The sequence below is a fragment of the Pipra filicauda genome, unplaced genomic scaffold (assembly GCF_003945595.2).
Source record: "Pipra filicauda isolate LSUMZ 115617 unplaced genomic scaffold, ASM394559v2 scaffold177_size2800117_pilon, whole genome shotgun sequence".
NCBI classification, from domain to species: Eukaryota; Metazoa; Chordata; class Aves; order Passeriformes; family Pipridae; genus Pipra; species Pipra filicauda.
In genome coordinates, this window is record NW_024104284.1 from 2262106 (window position 1) to 2282736 (window position 20631).

General features: G+C 41.5%; 1 protein-coding gene across 4 annotated transcripts in view; it reads right to left on the reverse strand.

Annotated features, from left to right (window-relative positions):
- Window positions 1-20631, reverse strand: part of STAU2 (staufen double-stranded RNA binding protein 2) — a 171721-nt gene that overhangs the window by 65961 nt on the left and 85129 nt on the right. For all 4 annotated transcript variants that reach the window (XM_039379843.1, XM_039379845.1, XM_039379844.1 and 1 more), the window contains exon 12: window positions 19791-20098. In XM_039379843.1, coding sequence (XP_039235777.1) covers window positions 19791-20098 — 308 coding nt within the window. The remainder of the gene's footprint in view (window positions 1-19790; window positions 20099-20631) is intronic.

The window sequence follows — 20631 nt, forward strand, 5'->3', positions numbered from 1 at the left end:
AATGTATGTGAAGATCTAAAACCATTTGACAACTATGTTAAATTTGGCTCTTGTTTTTAATATTTTAAATTACTGAAGAGATGCAAATATTTTCATGGGCATTTATAGCTGCACATAAAGGAAGACATAAGATGAATGTTTACAATGTTACAACTGAATGTGGAATGGCATAGCCAGAATTCTTAACTTCGCATGTTATTTTATAAAGGAAAGACTAAATTACACTGCATAAATCTGCATGAGAAATTACATTTAAGGTTACTTCTATCATAATGCTGCTCCAAAAGCAGGAAATTTCCCATATTTTTCATATTTATATAAAGATATCTCTTCTATCTACCTTTACTATAACACACTTTCCTACTTGAAAGTGTTCTGATAGAAACTGCAAAAAATACTGGAAGATTAATCTTGCAATAAATTACTTTAAACCACTAGATCAATATGCAGTTTTGGATAATAGCCGCAGTTAAACTGCATAAATTATTCTGTAAATACAATGTCCCTAACATTCAAGAGCTGCCTTCAGCAGGCACTTCTGAATTTGAACATCTGTCCTTCTGCATGAACAAGGGCTAGGGTTTACTGAGTCACAGCTGAGGAAGGTGAGAGACCTGTTGTACGTACCTAGTACTTAAGCTTAACTATTATATACCAAAGTACTGTTAGAAACAAGCTAACTGCACTAACAAGAGTCTGAGGGCAGCAAAAATAAAGGTTACTATTTTCACACACTGCTGCTTAGATGTTCACAGTTTGAAACACAACTTCTGTCGGGACAAACACTTTCTTTCTTGAACATTTAATAACTTACAAAAATAATACAAATTACCAAAAGAAAGAAGTCATCTGTGACACTAGAGTTCAGGTTTCCAAACTAAAAACTATTCTGAGTCAAAGCATCAGCAGGAGCCTTAGAATGCTAGACAGAAATAAACTAGGTAATAAAATGCCATTATGTTCAGCAGTGCACAAATCTTTTGGATTGACAAGCTTGGACTATTTTGTTAGAACAAAGGATGGTATTCCTTTAAATCTGCCCCTTAAGGGGAGAGGACCCAATTTAGTCCTGAATTTACAGAATAGTTTCCAAGATTTCATACAGGCTGCTCTGGATTTACAGTCACAAGAAAACTAGAATGGGCTCAGAGATCAGATGTTAAAACAGTAATTTTGATTTGGACAAGAGTCGCATGAAACAGTTTGCTTCCTTTAGCATCCTGGTAAAAAACTGTCTTTTCCATATTGGTCTTTACTCTTCCTTTATATGTGGTTCATCTACTGTTAGTCATGTCAACTACTACAGGAAAAAAATGAAACAATCCAGTTTGTGGTTCAAGTCTGTTTCACGAATATTTAATGGTGAAGAAATACTTCTGGCACAGAAATAAATTGAATATACTTGCTCATGTCAACCATTTTCTCAAAGCCAATTTTAGGAACTTTCACCATATAAGATTCCAGTACTTAAAAGCATGAATCCTTGTATTATCCACAGAGCTTTCCTAAGAAATAATAGATCAGTCTCTTAAGAGACAGAGCACCATAAGAGAGATTCCAAATGCCACTTTTCTTTCTTACTACCTGCTTTACAATCCCCCTTCTTTTTCTTTTTTTTTTTCCTTTTCCTTTTTTCTCTTTCTTTTTCTTTTTTCTTTTTGTGTGAGGGTAGAACAGGAGTACAGTAAAAACAAAAAAATAAAATTGGGGGAAAGTCTCTTACAAAAAGTAGAAACATAGACACAAAACCCAAGACCGAGCTGAAAAAAAAGATCGTCCCAGATGAAATAATAAGACATACAATAAAAAAAAAAAATTAAAAAATTAGAAAAAAAGCATTGAATCAAACTGTTTCCTGCAATGCTGGAGTTCCTTGATGTAGTGCGATTACTAAATATAGTATTTTACTAATCTCAGCAGGGCGCTGGCTAACTGCATGCCCGTCAGATGTTTTTAACGGCCACCCCCTGTGGAACAAATCTAAGGAGCGCATGAAAAACACCCACATTTAAAAAAGCCCCCTTGCTAGATCATTAAGGAAAGATAAAGGCCTGTACATTCGGATGTGATATATAACACAATCATTGTGTCAAGAAAACATATGTTTGATTAGTGCACCTCAGGTTCATTAATCGCTGTGTCTGCTTCACAGCAGTGGGCAGAGTTTCCACTGTAGCTACTGCACCAAAGGGTAAAGACACTTGGTAGCTTGAAGACTGACAGTTCAGCAGTAAATCTTGAGCTATTCCAACATGCCTCTCTTACACAGTTTGAATAGGAGCTGTATTGTAGCCTTAAATCTTCATTAAAATACAGTCCTAGGGTTTAGACTAAGAAACAAACCATTACTGCACCATAAATAGGGAACAAGCAGACAAGGCATTGTCACAGGTTACTGTGGCAGTATTTTATGTTCCTGACTACAGCAAAGCAGACACTTGACATCTATAAAAACAAGCAAAGTACAAATAAGAGCAAAAAAACTTACTTGATGCAGTTCCCAAAAGGAATATATAAAATATCTGGTAAATGCAAAGCAAGTTTATCATCTGAGCCAAAGAAGCTTGTATGTCCTTTTTTTCAAGCTATTTAGATATCCCCTGAATTCAGAGCTCCTTTTCCTGTGATTCTGCAGATCTGGGAAGTCTGGTCATATATTATGCGTTGTCAAGCAAAGGAGACCCAGCTCTGTCTTACCTCTGGGTGTGATGTTTGGTTTCACTAAAGAGAAAATCAGCTAACACCACTGCCATCATAGCAGCATAGAGGATAATCAGTACAGTAAGGTGCTTACTGTCCTCCTTCCATCTGTTAAGTCTCAACCCAGGTCTGTATTTATAAAGACAGTGTCCCTCTGGAGCACATGCAAACTGAGCAACCACATTTACAACGTCTGGCATCGAGAGATGCAGAGACCTTTGCAAACCTATCAGTTTGTCTGATAAGGAAGCTGAAATCAGGAGACGGGACGTGACTTTCTATAAAAAAAATAAAAATAAATCAGGCTTACATTGAAAACTACCTGGCTCCCCTGTTCATTTCCTCTGTTCTATAACAAAGATAAGTATTTTTTTGTTGACATAGGAGAGAGTAGCTTAAGTACAGTGAGTTTAAACACTGAATACAACCCTTCCCCTAAGTGAATAAGAAAATCATGAAAAAAATTAATAAATTAATTATTCAGAAATTAACACACTGTAAAGAACTACAGAATAATGTAAGCTATAGCTGACGTGGTTTTTGCAGAAACAACTTGTCTGCCATACACCTATAATTATTCAGGTAAAGACTGTATTTCCAGGGAGAGGAGTTTTAATTAATTTTATAATTCTCAGTCAAAGGAAACGTGAAAAAACTGGCAACCCTGAGATCTCCTATTTTCATCACATGGCTAAAAAGTAGGAGGGAAGTGAGAGATTCTGTGTTCTGCTAATAACATACACAGAGGACAAGCATGGTATGGAGTATTTGTGGAGGAGCCTGTGTCTTATCAATCTGAACAACTGACTGAGAGAGGAACTTGGTTAGTTTGGAGAGAGAAAATTGCTTTGGTTTAAAATAACTTTCTAGCAACAGCATGAATGGAAATGTTCTCAGGAACACACTTGTTCAGGATGAAGGTTGTCACTGAAGTGAAAAGCGAAGCAAGCATTAATGATTCTCTGTTTACAAACTGCATGTGAAAGCCTTGAACGCTGTGTTAATGAAGAGGGAACAGCATTACTGTGAAACCGTGAATAGAAAATCAGCTGCCTGAGTTTGCTCAGAAGTCTGATGCTGGTACAGACACTGATGTTGTGCATTAACCTAGAAATAGGGCAGTATGCTTAAAGAACCACCCTATAATTAAAACAAGAAACAACCACTTCACTTCTGAAAATTACCCTGCTACCAAAACCTGGCCAGAGAAACCCAATACAGCTTCCAACTCTGAACGAGACTGAAAGAGATGACAGCCAAAAAACCCCCTTTTCTGAAAGTCTCAGCTTCAATCACAGAGAGGGGAATAAACTGCAACTTGTCTCTTTTCTCCTTCTTCACCTTTTCTTGTTGCTTCTCTTTTTAAAGGATTTTGCCTGAGAGCTGAGTTCCCTTAGTATAATTAAAGCTAAACCCCAGTCTGCTATGAATTCACCACTGCACCTTCACATTTTTGCCAACTGAAACTTCCAGTCTTTCAAAGTTTGGGCTCTATTCCAAGGCTAAGCCCACAGCTAAGTTATCAAGTCACATTAGGATTTACTGAGAAAGATTTTGGCAGAGAACACAGCCCGGTGTGTTTAGTGCTGGCTGCAGTATTTTGAGAGATCCTGATAGCTTTTAAACTTTCTCATACATAAACCCCTTAAATTCTAAAATTGGATATGGAAATATAACTCACATTTTTTCCACAGACCGAGTTACATGAAGGGGTATGTGGGAGGATTTCGAATTATTATTTGTAAGATGCCAAGCAGAAAAGCTAAAATGTTACCAAGGTGACAATCACACCACACCTGGGGACCCACACAACACTATTAGCCAGTTATTCTGTTTACCTTCTTTCCTTTTAGAAACTGAAACAAAAAAAAGAGGCACCTGGCTGTTTCTGGAGGCAAGAAGAACAAAACTTTAGCAGTTCTTGAATAGAGGGCCTCTTTGCTGGTAAGAAAGAGAAAGGCAACGATAGCCAGAACAGAAGAAAGCTAGTTTAGACAGATTTCTGGACGGAAGCCAAGTAGTTGGAGACCTTGTGCTAGATTTGCATTTGTTTTCCTAATTCTACATGCTCATGAGTTAATTCAGAAACACTTTTCCTGCACCAAATATTACCTCCTACGGTATGCTCTGAGAACAAATATGCTATATTTCCATACTTGTACACCTTTCCTCATGGAAACTCACATGAGAATGATTCTTATGGTTATTTTTTCTCAGAATGGTACCACTATTTTGACTTCGAGGTCAAAAATAGGATAATATGAACTAGATGATCCATAGTCCACAGAAACATTTCCAAAATAGATGAAAAGTATAAAACCACTTCTTGTAGATCTACCCTGAGTCACTGCCATCAACTGTGGTACTGCTTACCTTCCCTCAGAACTCAAGTGATTAAGACCCTATAAACCAGAGTGCAACAAAGTTCAGGTGCTTTGATTTTTACATGAAGAGGAACAAGAACAATTCTTACTATCACCTTGTTCTGTTTTATCTCTCCCTCTATTTCACATTCCCAACATGTTTTCTTTCTTTTGGCTAGTCATGTATAAATCAGGGTTTGGAAACCTTGAAGTCCTTTCCTATATAACACAGCCATTTGAGAACTTGATTTTTAGTGCAGCAGGACACCTGCAAGTTTCTGAGAGCCAGGTAAGGACTTTCAACTAACAGGTACCCTGGAGTTCCATGAATCAGAAATGTCCCTAAAATTGTCAATAAAATCCTCACTGACCTGCTGCCATTCCTTGGAGGAAACTTCTTTCCCTGTAAATACAACAAAAAATAGTAGTTGTGTTGAATAAATAGCTAAGCTTTGTAGAAAATAACCTGATAAGAAGGTGTAAGTTCTCTTCTGAGCACAATGACTGTAAGTTGTGCTTACAGTCACTGTAAGGATAAAGGTAGCTCTCCTATTTCCTGACTTCTGCCCAGTGTCACACAGCTGTAAAGATTTCACTGAAGAATAAAAAGATGTACCAGTTTTGACTGGGATGGAGCTTGTTCATAGTAGCTGTTTTAGTGCTATGTTTTGGCTTTGTGACCAAAAGAGCATGGGTAACACACTGATATTTCAGCTATTGCTGAGCAGTGCTCACACAGCATCAAGGGCTTTTTTGCTTCTCACACTACCCCACCAGCAAGGAAGCTGGAGATGGGTAAGAAGCTGGGAGCAGACACAGCTGGGACAGCTGACCCCAGCTGAGCAAAGGAATATCCCATACCATATGGCATCATGCTCAGCATAGAAAGCTGGGGGAAGGAGGAAGGGGAGGGAAGAGGCATTCGGAGAGATGGCGTTTGTCTTCATAAGTCACTGTTACGTGCGATGGAGCCCTGCTTTCCTGGGGATGGCCGAACACCTGCCTGCCCATGGGAATTGGTGAATTAATTACTTGTTTTGCTTTACTTGCGCGTGTGACTTTTGCTTTCCTTATTAAACTGTCTTTATCTCAAACCCTGAGTTTTTGCACTTTTACCCTTCTGGTTGTTCTCCCGCATCCCACTGGAGGGGAGTAAGAGAGCAGTTGCACGGAGTTGAGCTGCCCACCAGGGTTAACCCGTAACTGTCCCCTCTGGCACCTAGTGTGGGGCATGAGGGGTTAGAGATAACAAAGGATTTGATCATAGTATGCTATATCAAATTTATATCTGTTTAGATATTAATTGTCAGGCTCCTGTGCTTGTCATGGGGCTTGCTTGCCTGGCTGTAGATTAGAAACTATTGCTCATTACTGGCTGCTTTTTGCTTCTGCTGTTTGCTTCTTCTGTTCTCCTTATCATCCTATTCTGCTCTGCCTGGGAACGTACTGATAACAAGAATGGGCTGGCAGATGGCCAGGGCAATGCTGCCATACCTGTGCTGGACAGGCTGGATCTCAAATTCACAGGACTGTGATTGTGGGTAAGTTCATGCTGGAGCAGGTACAACCAGAAACAGAGGTGGCCATGGAGTAGTCTGTGCCAGAGCAGGCACTCCCCTGCAGGGTCTGTGGCCTATGGGTACTGTCATTCTGGAGCAGCTACATCCCTAAGGAATGTAGAGAAGCCCACACTGGACCATATACTGCCCCAGTGGACTGTGGACCTGTGAATAATCCCAAGCTGGAACAGGGGCAAGGGGAAGAGTTCACTGCAATGAACTCTATGGTCTGGTCCAAAGGGACAAGGGGTGAAGACTGTAATGTAAATACCTTTAAATTTTTGTAACCAAGGATTTGAGTTGCATGTTACAAAAATTACTGTAGCAGGAATCCCTTGTTGCTAGCCTGGTTAGGAGCAAAGGAAGCAAACCCTGTTGCTACAGCCTATTGTTAAATCCTACAACCTGGCCCAAAGGAACCTGGGGTGGAGACTGTAATGGAAATACCTTTAAATTGTTGTAACCCAGGATCTGAGTTGTGTTTTATAGGAATAACTATAACAGGAACCACCTGAACCAAGAGAGGAAAAGCCTGACAAGAAGATGCGAAAAGTGCAGCAGTGACCCAACCTGAGCTGTCTTTCGTACTCAGCAACTCCATACAGCACACCACCTCTCCTGTCCAGAGTGACCACCATAACAGATTGAATAAACATGGACTAAATGAACTCAATGGACATTTTGTGGACTTTTTAAAGGGGTGGTCCATAGACTAAGGGGATGATATCTGCGCATATATCACGGGATAGGAAAGAGTGGGTTGTTAATGAGGGAGTGTGGGACCTGAGCATGATGTCAATGGTATGGAATAAAGAGTGGAAATTACATTGGTTCTGGCTGGGATGGAGCTAATTTTCTTCATAAAAGCACGTGTAGTACTAAAGTTTGGATTTGTGACCAAAACACTTGATAACACACTGACATTTTTGCTATTCCTAAGCAGAGCTTCCAAGTCAAGGCCTTTTCTGCTTCTCACACCACCTCACCAGTGAGCAGGCTGGGGGTGCACAAGCAGTTGGGAAGGGACACAGCTGGGACAGCTGACCCCAACTGACCCAAGGGATATCCCAGACCTATGACATCCTGTTCAGTGATAAAAACTGCGGAAAGGTGGAAGGAGTGACATTTGGTGCTACAACATCCGTGTTCCCAAGTCACCACCACATATGATGGAGCCCCACTTTCAGGAGATGGCTGATCATCTGTCTGCCCGCGGGAAGTTGTGGTTGAATTCCTTGTTTTTCTTTGCTTGCACACACAGCCTTTGTCTTTATCTCAGCTCTCGAGTTTTATCACTCATGCCCTTTTGATTCTTTCCCTCATCCCACCAGGGGGGAGAGAGTGAGCAGCTGTGTGGAGCTTAAGCTGCCCACTGGAGTTAACCCACAACAAAAGTCTATAGTAATTGGAACATCAGGCAATAGTTTGTTAATTGGTGAAAGTGCAAACTTCCCATCAGAAAAAAACCCCACAGTTTCCAGAAGAGACAGAAACTGAGATAATGAGGACTTTGTCAACCATTTCTAAAGGTGTTTATACTCCCTGTGGGCAAGAGAAAAATATTGCTGTTGGGATTATTGTACTGGCCATTGAGCATGGCACAGTACAAACATACAGGAGGATAATACCCTCTGCCAAAGGCCAAGTTTCAATACTTTTGGTGATGACAGAGCACAACATCATTCTGCACATCGTTTGACAGAAACTGATCTGAACAATGAGCAGGTACAGTCCTAGTACACCTGACTAAGACCCAAGGCACTGGGACAGGAAACAAAAGCCTGAATCCACAGCTTGTTTTACAGAAGTAAGTATTGATAATACATGGCAGCACAGTCACTCAAGCTATTTCAAGGGAATTAAAGAGTAAGAACTCATTATATTTTTCAATATAAATGTCATTATTTCTCTCTGCCCTTTGAGTGTTAACACTAAGGTGAATCAGCTGATCATAGTTCCCTCTGGGCCTGACTGTACGCTACTGTTTCAGAACAATTTCACTAATATTTGCAGTCTGGTCAATCCTGCTGGAAAATAAGTCTCCAATGGCTTGGGGGGGGGGGGGGTTAGATGCACAGTTATACACATAGAATTACTGGGGGGCTTGACCCCAGATGTGGATGAAGCAGTATTTTCTTTAACAGCCTTATTTCAAGTGTTCTCTAACACTATTCTACAAACATCTTCACTTTCTCATTTTTCCTGATTTTTGGAGATAGGATCTTCAAAGAACCATTCATCTAAAAACATTTTGCTGACATAGCTTTCAAATCTGTATAACATTAATGATGTCAAGACGCCTGATGCTATAATTTCAAAGGCTTCTCTTAATTATTGTTTGTTTTTTCTAATTTGAATGAGTGATGCGACTTTTGTACCCCTCAGAACTAGCCTATTTTCCACGATTACAATCTCAGCCCAACAGTGGCCACGAACTGTCTGCAGCCGACACATCCAAGGACAGAACAGTATCACTTGGTGATACAAAAAGTATCACTTTTTGGATGATTTTACAGCTTTAAATTACTTGCAATTAGCATCCATAGTGCCTGAGTCAATTTTAAAAATGTTATTTAGGTGCTTTTTAAAATCTGACCTGCTCAGAGAAATTGTCGATTATGTACAGATCAGATCAAAACTATAACTCTTTCTTTGAAGTTCTCTGAGGGTTGAATTTCCCTGGAATTCTCCTCACATACCTCAGTAGTTAGATCCAAGCACTCCCAAATCCAACCTTCACAAAGTGTTTAGTTTTGTTTAAAGCCACTGCAGTGAAAGGTTTGAGTTCAGTGTCAACCCTAATATAAGTGTAGAAATTTAGTTTCAGCCTACCCCTGCCAACAATTCAAACCCATGCCCTGAAATGTATGAGCCACAAGTAAACCTGACTCTAGAGCATCCAGCAGGACCTCTCCTGTACATGCAGTCACTTAGAAACATGTGCCATTGGGGAAATGAGAAATATTTAGAAATGCCAAACAATAAACTGTTAAGTGCATCAATTTATAAAATCGAACAGTTAACCACCAAAAAAGTGTGGAGAGGAAAAAAATAACTGTGTAACCATTGCAACCAAAGGAATACATCACATAGAAACTATATCCTGTGTGAGGTTTTGCTATGTAGCCACTACAGAGAAAAAGCTACGATCTCCAAGCCCCGCCAATGCAGCAAGCCAAGTATGGCTGCAGCCATGCACTGGGACAGACTGTGGGCACTCACTCATGGCTTTTTATATTTTACAGTCTTTGCTTCATGGAAACTCCCAGTGGAATTTCCTACCGGACTACTTGCTAGTTACATTTTGCCTAAGTAAAAAGTGGAGGTTCAAGTTATTCATGTGCAAACAGCTTCTCTAAATGTTTCCATTTAAACGAACTCTCAGAATAATTTAATGCACTTAAACAGTCAGCAGAAACAACTGAAACTTTCCTAATCTGGTTACAAAACAACGGCCAAAATATCACACAGTCATTTAAAAATAACAGTTTTACCAAAACTAAATTTTCCTTTAAACCATTTCTAGTCAAAGTCTGCAAAACAATTAACTTGTAGATGATATTCATAAATATGAAGCAAGCACTAAAAATGCTTTATTCAGAGTTTGTAAAGGCTTGCTTTAAGTATTTGTGTTTAATTATCACTGGTAATTTGAAGCTTGAGCTTTGAAAGTATCCAAGCTAAACACCTGTTTTTCAGTGCCACTGAGCTGCTACTTATCAATTACAAATATCTTTAGAATAATAACCATAAAGAATAAAAATGCAATTTTTTAGTACTTAACTATATATTGGTCCCAATAACTCTTAATATTCAGGGCTTACAATAGAACATGGCTGAGATCATACAGAAACAGTTTAAAAGAATTAAGTAACCACATTTTAGAGATGTGTCTCCTGCAGCTAAAGTAATTCAAGAAAACCATTCAAATAAGCAAATAACATTGTTTACATTTACAAATGAAACATCATATGAGTATTTATTGATTTTTTAAAAAATTCAAAAAATACATTGTAACAGAACAGAATGTATACGTTCTTCAATGAAAGACAAAACTACGGTTATCATCTGGACCAGAATACAAATACATGCTAACAATTTAAAAATCATTTTGGGTCATTCAGGAAACATGAAACAAGCTAGCTGTTTGCAAATGCAGTAGTTATCTACTTAGTAAATAAGCCTGAGAAATTTAGCTTGCAAAGAAATTGGCTTTTAAACTCTTAAAGACAAAGAGCTTTCTAGGTTGAAATGGTGAAGAGACCTGTGTTGTGCACCTGACAGGCCACCGAGCCACTTCCCACAGAGATTCTATTCACTGCTCCACCTCGGCTCAGCCACCCATCAGCAGCAGTTTCACATCAATAACCAGGCTTATTCAAGCAAGGTGTTAAAAAGCATGCTAAGATGATGTAAAACCATCAGTTACATACACAGTGGATAGATGTTAATAATTGAGATTCTTTACCAAATTCCTTGGTTTGTATTAGGGCCAAGTAAAAAGTAGTAGTCTAGTTCATGGATGAAACAGATTATACTTTTTGGCTCAAGGTAAGACCCTTTAAAAACAATTTCTACATAAGCATCTAGAATCAAAGCATGAAAAAAACCAGGACAAACACAACTAATCATTTTACAATAACCACATACTGTAGGCAAGTAGGAACCAAAACAGTAACATAAATTGTGCATCGGTTCTATGAAAATAAAGCATTACTAGTAGACACAAGCAATCTGACAAGATGTGAAAGTGAGCAGTGAGAACTCCACGGATTGAATTTCTTTTCATCAGAATTCATCTGTTTCTACTGCAGGCAGGTAACAAATCGAACTCAGGAAGACTGAATTCCTATTAGCAGCTTAACTCTACTACAGTGAGGCTGAGGCTTTTACCATTTGTTTCATTAAGAGACATTCAAACTAATGAAGCAAAAATGACATTTCAAAAATGAAGACCAAAAAAAAGCTGAATGTATATTTTAGACAGAAACAGTCTTAAGTTAAATCCACAACTGATGATATCTGATGTCATCATCATGGCTAGGCTTCGCGAACGAAGATTTGGGGAGGGCTCTACCCACGTTTGTTGCAAGTGTGTTGGATATCTGATGTAAGCAAATGTAATATATCTATGCTGCTTATACCAACAGAACATCTGACACTATTCCTTGAATCCTAGCAGCCTCTTTTAAGTCACTTCCCATTAATGCATACTTTGTAAATTACAAAAAAAATCCATTATCAGGCATGCAAAAATTCCAACAGAAACCTCCCACTTCCAGAATTGGGTTATATGATCAAATTACATATGCTAGAGCATATGAAACCAACCTTTCAAATGAAACAAATACACAATTCTGAAAAGGGAAAAAACCCCAAACAAAACAAAAACTCAAACCAAAAACCTATGACAGGAAAAATATATTTCTACATATCTGGTCCTATCCTCTGGTGGTGCAACACAGTAAAATGAGCCATTACCCATATACACATATAAATTTTCATGTAATGTGATAGGGAATAGGTTTCCTTTTCCCATCTTCCACACCGCAGAAATGACTGGATGTACTACAGAGGCTGCCACTGTCCTATGAAATGTAGAAATTGCTGGGTGCAGGTTATCAGTGATGAAGGACTCATGCACTGACCCAGTATGGTTCATCTTACATTCTATAATATTGACTGTGATGGCAAAAACATTCTGCATTGCTCTGACACCAGGTCTACTTTCACTACTGAGCAAAACATAGTTTTCAAATGTCCTGATCCCAGCCAGAATAGCGTTAATTTTTGTAGTACTTAGAAGGGGGCATGGTTAGGACCCAGAAGTTATTCTACACCACCTCACATCATTGCTGGGGGTGGGGAGAAGGGATTCTCTTCCAGGGAAAACAGGGTCCCTTTCGGTCGAGCAGCATGGTGGAGGAAGTGGTCGGATGTTGTTTATTGTCCAGGGGTTTCCGTGTGAATCCTTCATTTCTTGCACCCTCTGTCATTAGTATTGTTGTTTTTACTGTTCATTTTCTTATCTCATTGCTGTTTCCAGTAAATTGTTCTTATCTCAGCCCTTGATCTTTACCTTTTGGGCCTCCAATTCTCCTCTCCATCCCACCACAGAGCAAGGGCTGGAAGGGAGGGGGAGAGAGGGAGTGAGCAGCACATGGTTTAGAGAGTCGCAGTGGGAGCACTAAATTGGGGAGTACCATTCCTAAACCATGACAGAATTTTTAGCACCCAATGTTGGGCATGAATGGTTGCGATAACAACTGATTTGCCCAGAGTGAGTTGGAAACAAACTTGATCTAACCATTTGTTGTATTAGGCATAGAGCCACTGATTACAATGTTGCTTGGTCCGTTTATGTGCTTGTGGTACCTAACCCTGCAGATATTCCCATATGTGCTGCTCACGATGTTTTTTTTCTGAGCAGGAAAGGGGATCAGGATTGCTTTGTTGCTGTACTGTGTGATATCAGCTTATGATATGATAACATCAAAGGCAATAAGGGTCATTTGGGATGTGTATGCAGTGTTATTCTTTTGCCTTTATCTCAGGTGCTACCTCTGGGAGTTTGTTAATAATCGTACCCAGTTTGAGGGGGGAATGGGAAGGATGATTTTCCCCAGCTTTTCACCCCTTCTTCCTTCTTCAGGCCTGTTACAACAGCTTCTGAGAATTTTCAATTCCCTTTGGATGTTAAGGAAAGCATGTTCTTGTTGCTATGTCTGCCAGGCCTCCTCAGTGTGGTCCACACCATGTTTAGTTAAGAAAGATTTCTAGGAAGGTCATTCAGAGATCCTCCCTGAGGGTGGACAGTCATGAGTGGCATGGAATATGGGAGAAAATGGGCCAGTTTTGGGGGAAATTATCTGCTCCAATGGCATGGAAGTTCACTCCTGAACAACTACAAGACCTTGATAAAGTGACAGATTACTTGCAAGGAGAATGCTGTGGCAACTCCAGAGAGGAGCAACTTATTGAAATGTATTGAGCCCTGGGTACTCTTCACCGGACACAGTTCAATACCAGACAGCACCCTCATGGGGAGGAGAAGGAAAGCAAACCAACAGGCACTGTGGCCACCCAAACTGCAGCAGAACCACAGGAAGCTTGCAGGCTCTTTCTCTGTTATGAGGAGAGATAAACAGATGCTACAGGCCTGTGCATAGGAGAGGACCTGGGGAGGGAGGCCAGTGAAGATAAAAAGCCTTGAAGAGAACAGGAGGAGTGTCTTTCTGAGGCAGTGCTTTTTGCAGCACTGCTAGAAGTTTTTCCCTTGTAAGTCTAGTGTTCTCGACTTTGGAATAAATTTTCCTGAACTCCTTCCACTGCTTGGCATTTCAGGGGTACTTGTGTGTTATCTTACTTCACAATTAGGGAAAATTATTCTCTCAAGGATGATCTAGTAGTGCACCCAAGCAGGTGGAACACCATGGAGAAAGGTATCCAGTACCTGAGAGAATTAGCTGTGCTGGAGATAATCTATAAGAATGCAAATAACAAGCAGTCCCCTGTAGATCCAGATGAGGTCCAGTGTACAAAACCCGTTTGTACAGAGCATGCCATCATCGTACACCAACTCATGGGCATTGATGTCAATGAAAGAAGGAGAACAAACAGTGTTTCAGGTGACTACGTGACTCTGGCAACATGAAGATTGTCTTTTTCCTCCCTACTAACCTGAGCCTCAGCTGCAGAAAGACTGTCCAAGACTGTAGACAGATTCGAAAGACTCAAGGAAATTAGAGAAGAAATGTCCCACGTCCCGCCAGTGTGGATCAGATTCTCTTCCATTGGGAGCAAGCACTCCAACAGAAAGCTTGGGAGAAAGAGGGTACACACCACCAGGTAACCAATGGTTCTACTTGCATGACTATGGAGAGGACATGAGGAAGTTGGATGGAAAACCCACCTCTACTGTAGCAGCATGGATACATGAGTTGAGAGGAAGAACAACCACTCCAAGAAATTCTTCAAGGATAGATGCCACTCCAGTTTCCAGAGGGCAAGTCCTCAGAATAGGAGACCTGATGTTACCTCCAATCCTCTTGAACAGACCTCCAGTTCATATTAACAATGAGCAATGAGTACTATTACCAGAACTTGAGGGGCCCTGCCTCCAGCCAGGTGGAGGAAAGGGACAATCAGATCTATTGGACTGTGTGGATCCAGTGGCCTGGCACATCAGAACCAGAAGAGTGTAAGACTTTAGTTGACATCGGCGCACAGTGTATCCTGATATGATATGTAGGGGCAGAATCCATCTCTATTGCTGGGGTGACAAGGGGAACACAACAACTGACTGTACTAGAAGCTAAAGTGAGCCTGACTGAGAATGAATGGCAAAAACACCCCATTGTGACTGGTTGTGATGGACTCAATTGTTGTTAATGTCTTAAACACTGCCAAAATCACAGAAAGACTTTTTGTCAAACTGCGAGAAAGCAACTGCCTGTCTGCGATCATCGAAGCACCCCCCTCCCAAACATGCTTCATGATCGGAATCTGGACTGTGATGGGAGCTTCAGATAAGACTATTGCCTAATTTTCTCAGGTCAGAGGAGAAGTAAACAAGGCTCATCAGGTGGTGGAGGAGAAGAGTTTTGGGTGTGTGATTGCGAAATCTCTCCACACTAAACCAAAGGAGTAATCTCCAACCACTCCCAGGAAGACCATGTACACACAGGGCATTCACATGAGAGGCACCTGAGAAGGGGTCATAAACCATTAAAGACCCCAGACTCATTCCTGACATCTTCCACCACAAGAGGACTGCATGTGATCCAAGTGATGCAACAAATCCAGAGCCTGTCGCAAGAGACTGTAGAGCTTTTCCCTGCCAGGGGTGGTGCCTGGACATCTGAATGTATATTAATCCATTGGACTCTATGTTGTGTGGGACCCTCACCACCAAGAAGACCAGAAGAACGGAACGCCACTGGGTCCACAGAGTGGTGATACATTTTCTATTTTAATCTTTCTCTGTCACGCTCTTTCTTGTCCCCCCCATCCTTTTTCTATTTCTGTCTCTCTCTCTTTCTCTGCCTCACATCTACTGTTAAATAAAATCCATACTATTGACTCTGGCATACGGTCTCATCTGCACCTTAATTTGGGCAAAGACATTTCTAATAATTTTAATAACTGGATCATAACACTGGCCTAGGGGCCCTGTGCATCCTTGGCACAGATTACATCAGGAGAGGGTCCATTTCAAGGACCCAAAAGGGCTTTATTGGGCTCTTGGGATAGCTACTGTGGAGACAGAGGAAATCAGCTGAATACCTTGCCTGGTCTCTCAAAGAACCCTTCTGCTATGGGACTGCTGAGGGTTGAAAAATAGTTACTGATGGCCACTGGAATGGTGCACTGTCAGCAATACCACACCAACCGAGACTCCGTGACCCCCATTGCTGAGATGATTCATGAACTGGAGAGCCCAGGAGTGGTCAGCAAGACTTGATCACCCTTTAATAGTCCTATATGGCCTGTGAGTAAGTCCACTGGGGAGTGGAGACTGAGAGTCTCTCAGTCTATTGTGGCCTGACCAAAGTCACATCACCATTGAGTGCTGCTGTACCAGGCATGCTGGAACTTCAGTACAAACTGGAGTAAAGCGGTGCCACCATCAATATTGCTAATGTGGTTTTCTCCATTCCCTTAGCAGCAGACTGCAGGCCACAATTTGCTTTCACCTGGAGGCGTGTCCAGTACACCTGGAACTGACTGCCCCAGTGGGGGAAACTCAGCTCCACTATTTGCTGTAGACTGATCCCTACTGCACTAGAAAAGGCTCCAGAACATTTGCAATACATTGATGACATCACCATGTGGGGCAAAACAGCAGAGGAAATTTCTGAGAAGGGGGAAGAAGATAATCCAAATTCTCCTGAAGGTTGGTTTTGCCATAAAGTAAGGTCAAGAGATCTGCCCAGGAAATTAAGTTTTTAGGAGTAAAATAGCAAGATGGACATTGTCAGAATCCAATGGACTTGGTCAACAAAGTAGCAGCTATGTCCCCACCAACCAGCAAGAAAGAAACACAGGCTTTCCTAGGCGCCTAGGGTTTTTGGAGGATGCATATTCCAGAGTACAGTCAGTTTGTAAGCCCTCTCTATTGTGAAATGGAAGAAGAATGATTTTAAGTGGGGTCCTGAACAATAAGCTTTTGAACAAATTAAACAGGAGATTGCCCATGCAGTAGCCCTTGGGCCAGTCAGGATGGGCAAGATGTGAAAAATGCACTCAACACTGCAGCCAGGGAGAATGGTCCTTCCTGGAGTCTCTGGCAAAAAGTACCCAGGGGTGACTCGTGGGGTTCTGGAGTGAGAATACAAAGGACCCAAGACTGTTACACCCCAACTGAAAAAGAGATACTGGCAGCTTATGAAGGGGTTTGAGCTGCTTCAGAAGTGATTGTCAGCAAAGCACAGCCCTCCTGGTGCCCTGACTGCTGGGCTGGACGTTCAAAGGGAAAGTCCTTTCCACATATCATGCCACCCATGCTACGTGGAGTAAGTGGGTCACATGAGCTCGAATAGGAAACCCCAATTGCCCATGGATCTTGGAAGTCATCACGAACTGTCCCGAAGGTGAAAATTTGGGACTATCATGATTATCAGAGGAGGAGAAGGTGACATATGCTGAGGAGGCCTCACCATATAATCAGCTACCAGAAACTGAAAAGCGATATGCTCTCTTCACTGATGGTTCCTGTTGTATTGTAGGGTAACATCAAAAATGGAAAGCTGCCAAATGGAGCCCTACATAGCAAGTTGCAGAAGCTATTGAAGGAACAAGGTGGATCAAGTCAGGTTGCACAGCTGACAGCTGTCCAGTTGGCTGTAGATGTTGCTGAATGAGAGAAATGGTCAGTGCTCTACCTCTACACTGACTAGCAGATGGTAGCAAATGCTCTGTGGGGGTGGCTAGACCAATGGAAAAAGACCAATCAGCAGCACAGAGGTAAACCCATCTGGGCTCCTGAAGTGTGGCAAGACATCTCTGCCTGTGTAGAAAAGTTGGCTGTAAAAGTCCATCATGTAGATACACATGCACCCAAGAGTCAGGCTACTGAAGAGCATCATAACAACAGACAAATGGATTGAGCTGCCAAGACTCAAGTGTCTCAGGCAGACATGGACTGGCAACATAAGGATGAGTTATTTCAGGCTTGGTGGGCCCATGACACCTCAGGTCATCAGGGAAGAGATGCGACATACAGATGGGCTCATAATCCAGGGGTGGACTTAACCACGGACACCATCACCCAAGTTATCCAGAGTACAGACTACAGCTCTACATGGTAGAAGCAACCACTGGATCGCTGGAGACGCGTCCTGTGCCTTACGTCACTGTCTGTAACACCATTTGGGCCTTGAAAAGCAAGTTCTGTGGCAACATGGTGCCCCGGAGAGAACTGAGTTGGACAATGGAACTCATTTCAAAATTAGCCTTATAGAGACCTGGGCCAGAGAGCACGGCACTGAGTGGGTATACCATATTCCCTATCATGCATCAGCATCTGGGAAAGCTGAATGGTATAAGGGACTGTTAAAAACCACATTGAAAGCAATGGGCAGTGGGACCTTCAAACATTGGGATACACATTTAACAAAGGCCACTTGCTTAGTTAACAATAGAGGCTCTACCCATCAAGCTGGTCCTGCCCAATCAAAACCTCCATGTACTGTAGAAGGGGATAAACTCTCCATGGTGCATATGAGGAATGCATTAGAGAAGATAGTTTGGATTAGTCCTGTCTCAAGCAAAGGCAAATGTATCTGTGGGGTTGTTTTTGCTCAAGGATCTGGGTGCATTTGGTGGGTAATGCAGAGGGATGAAGAAACACGATGTGTACCTCAAGGGAATTTGATTTCTGGGTGAGAACAGTCTGTAATGTTGAACTGTGTAGTACTGGTTGCTCAATTATGGCCTCTGTATGCCATAATTACCATGGACAGTGAGGATGGACTGCTCCAGATACACCAGTTGTGAGCTCCTGATGCAGCTTGCAATCAGCCAAGAGCATACCAGCCCTCCTGCCCTGGGAGACATCTAAGACAGATGGAATCCACAGTCATGGACTAAATGAACTCAACAGACATCTTGAAGGGACAGCCATTGACTCTGGAAAGGATACCTGTGCTTGTGTATATGTGCCTATCTATCTATCTATCTATCTATCTATCTGTCTATCTACCTGTCTATCTATCTACATGTATATAGTCGGAAGGTGTAGGATTTGGGCATGTCATAGGGTGAATAATGTCCTGGTTCCAGCCAGGAGACCGTTAATTTTTGCAGTACTTGATGGGGGCATGGCTAGGACCCAGAAGTTATTCTACACCACCTCATATCATTGCCAGGGGTGAGGAGAAGCAATTCTCTTCCAGGGAGAACAGGGTCCCTTCCAGTAGCATGGCAGAGGGAGAGGTTGGATATTGTCTGTTGTCGAGGGCTTTCCGTGTGAATCCTTCATTTCTTACACCCTCTGTCATTAGCACTGTTGCTGTTACATTTAGTTTTCTTATCTCATTGCTGTTTCCAGTAAATTGTTCATATCTCAATCTGTGATCTTTACCTTTTGTGCCTCTAATTCTCCTCTCCAGTCCATCACAGGGGAGGGGGAGTGAGCAAGCGGTTCATGGTTTGGAGAGTCTCAATGGGAGCACTAAACTGGTAAGTACCATTCCTAAACCACAACATCAAGTTACTACTAAGAAGTGCAGGGTGGTAAGCAAAGAAATTAATAACCCAGCCTAGACAACAAACACAAAGGTAAGGTGGTTCATTGGTACCTTCTGGATCAGAGTTGAAGGGAGAAACCAATGCCAAAGCAGTATGTAAAGCTTCTATTTCGAAGAGATGAAGACTCTCAAAGAAGTGCAAGTAAAAGGCATAATTTAAGCTTGTAATTATTTGAAGAGAAGACAAAGAAGAGAAAGATGGGCTGCAGTAAGATGAATGTACGGAAGGAACAATAAAGAGAAGGAGGGATGCGTATATTGGTGCAGAGTTGTATCTCCCGGACCCAGAAACTGCCTCGGACACCATCTAATTTTACAAGATAAGTTACATGCATGCCCACATTCAAGAGGGCAAGAGTGAAACCTTGATGGCAATGCTACGATTCTGGCTGAAGAGCTTCATTTTCCCCCTCCCATACCTGAAAGCCTTGAATCCTTGCCAAATACTCCAGTTGTTTTGAAGGCTGCACTGTAGAACAGGGGGAAGCAGGAGATACTCCTTTTAGACCTATGGCTTCAGCAGTTGGGGACGTTCCATTCATGAGAAGTTCCCTGGCAATCGTAGCCGTGCTATTTGTTGTAGGAGATATGCTGAAGAAAGAGCTGGAAGTCTGGCTCATTTCTTTGGATGACAAATAGCTTACAGTGGTACCAGGGGCTGATTTGTTGCGGCTTGCTTCCATCTCTTGATAAACATCAGGAGAGAGATGGAGTATTCCCTTTGGTGCTGAAAATAAAACCAAAGATCATTCTTATTACTCTAAAATGGGTTTGACACATATATAATTTTCATTAATACATTTTACAGTGAAAAACAAAGTAAGAATTTAGAAGCAATACCTTTCTTTTCCCAGTAACTGTAAATGAAATGGCATAATTTATTTAGAAACAAAGCAGATCTGAAGCGCCCCTCTTTTTCCTCTTCCCCAACTCTTTTTTAAAAAGTTCAAATTTGTATTTTAACACTGTGGCTAGCACAGAATACACAACCTGAACAATGTTTCGAGACCTACAAACCATGAGGAACAGATCCTACTTCAAAATAGTAGCACAATCACTATTTACCCTACATTTTTTATACCTCCTTTCTGATACAGTAATTTAGGTTGTTTTTTCACAAATAATTGAAACTAGTCTGTATAAGCACCTTTGCCACCAGAAGTAGTTTTAGTTTTCTCTCCCACCAACAGCTGCTGTTTGTATTCTCCCGCTGCTCTGTTGCTTATGCCAGCACCAGCACCTGTAGGACCATGTAGGGAT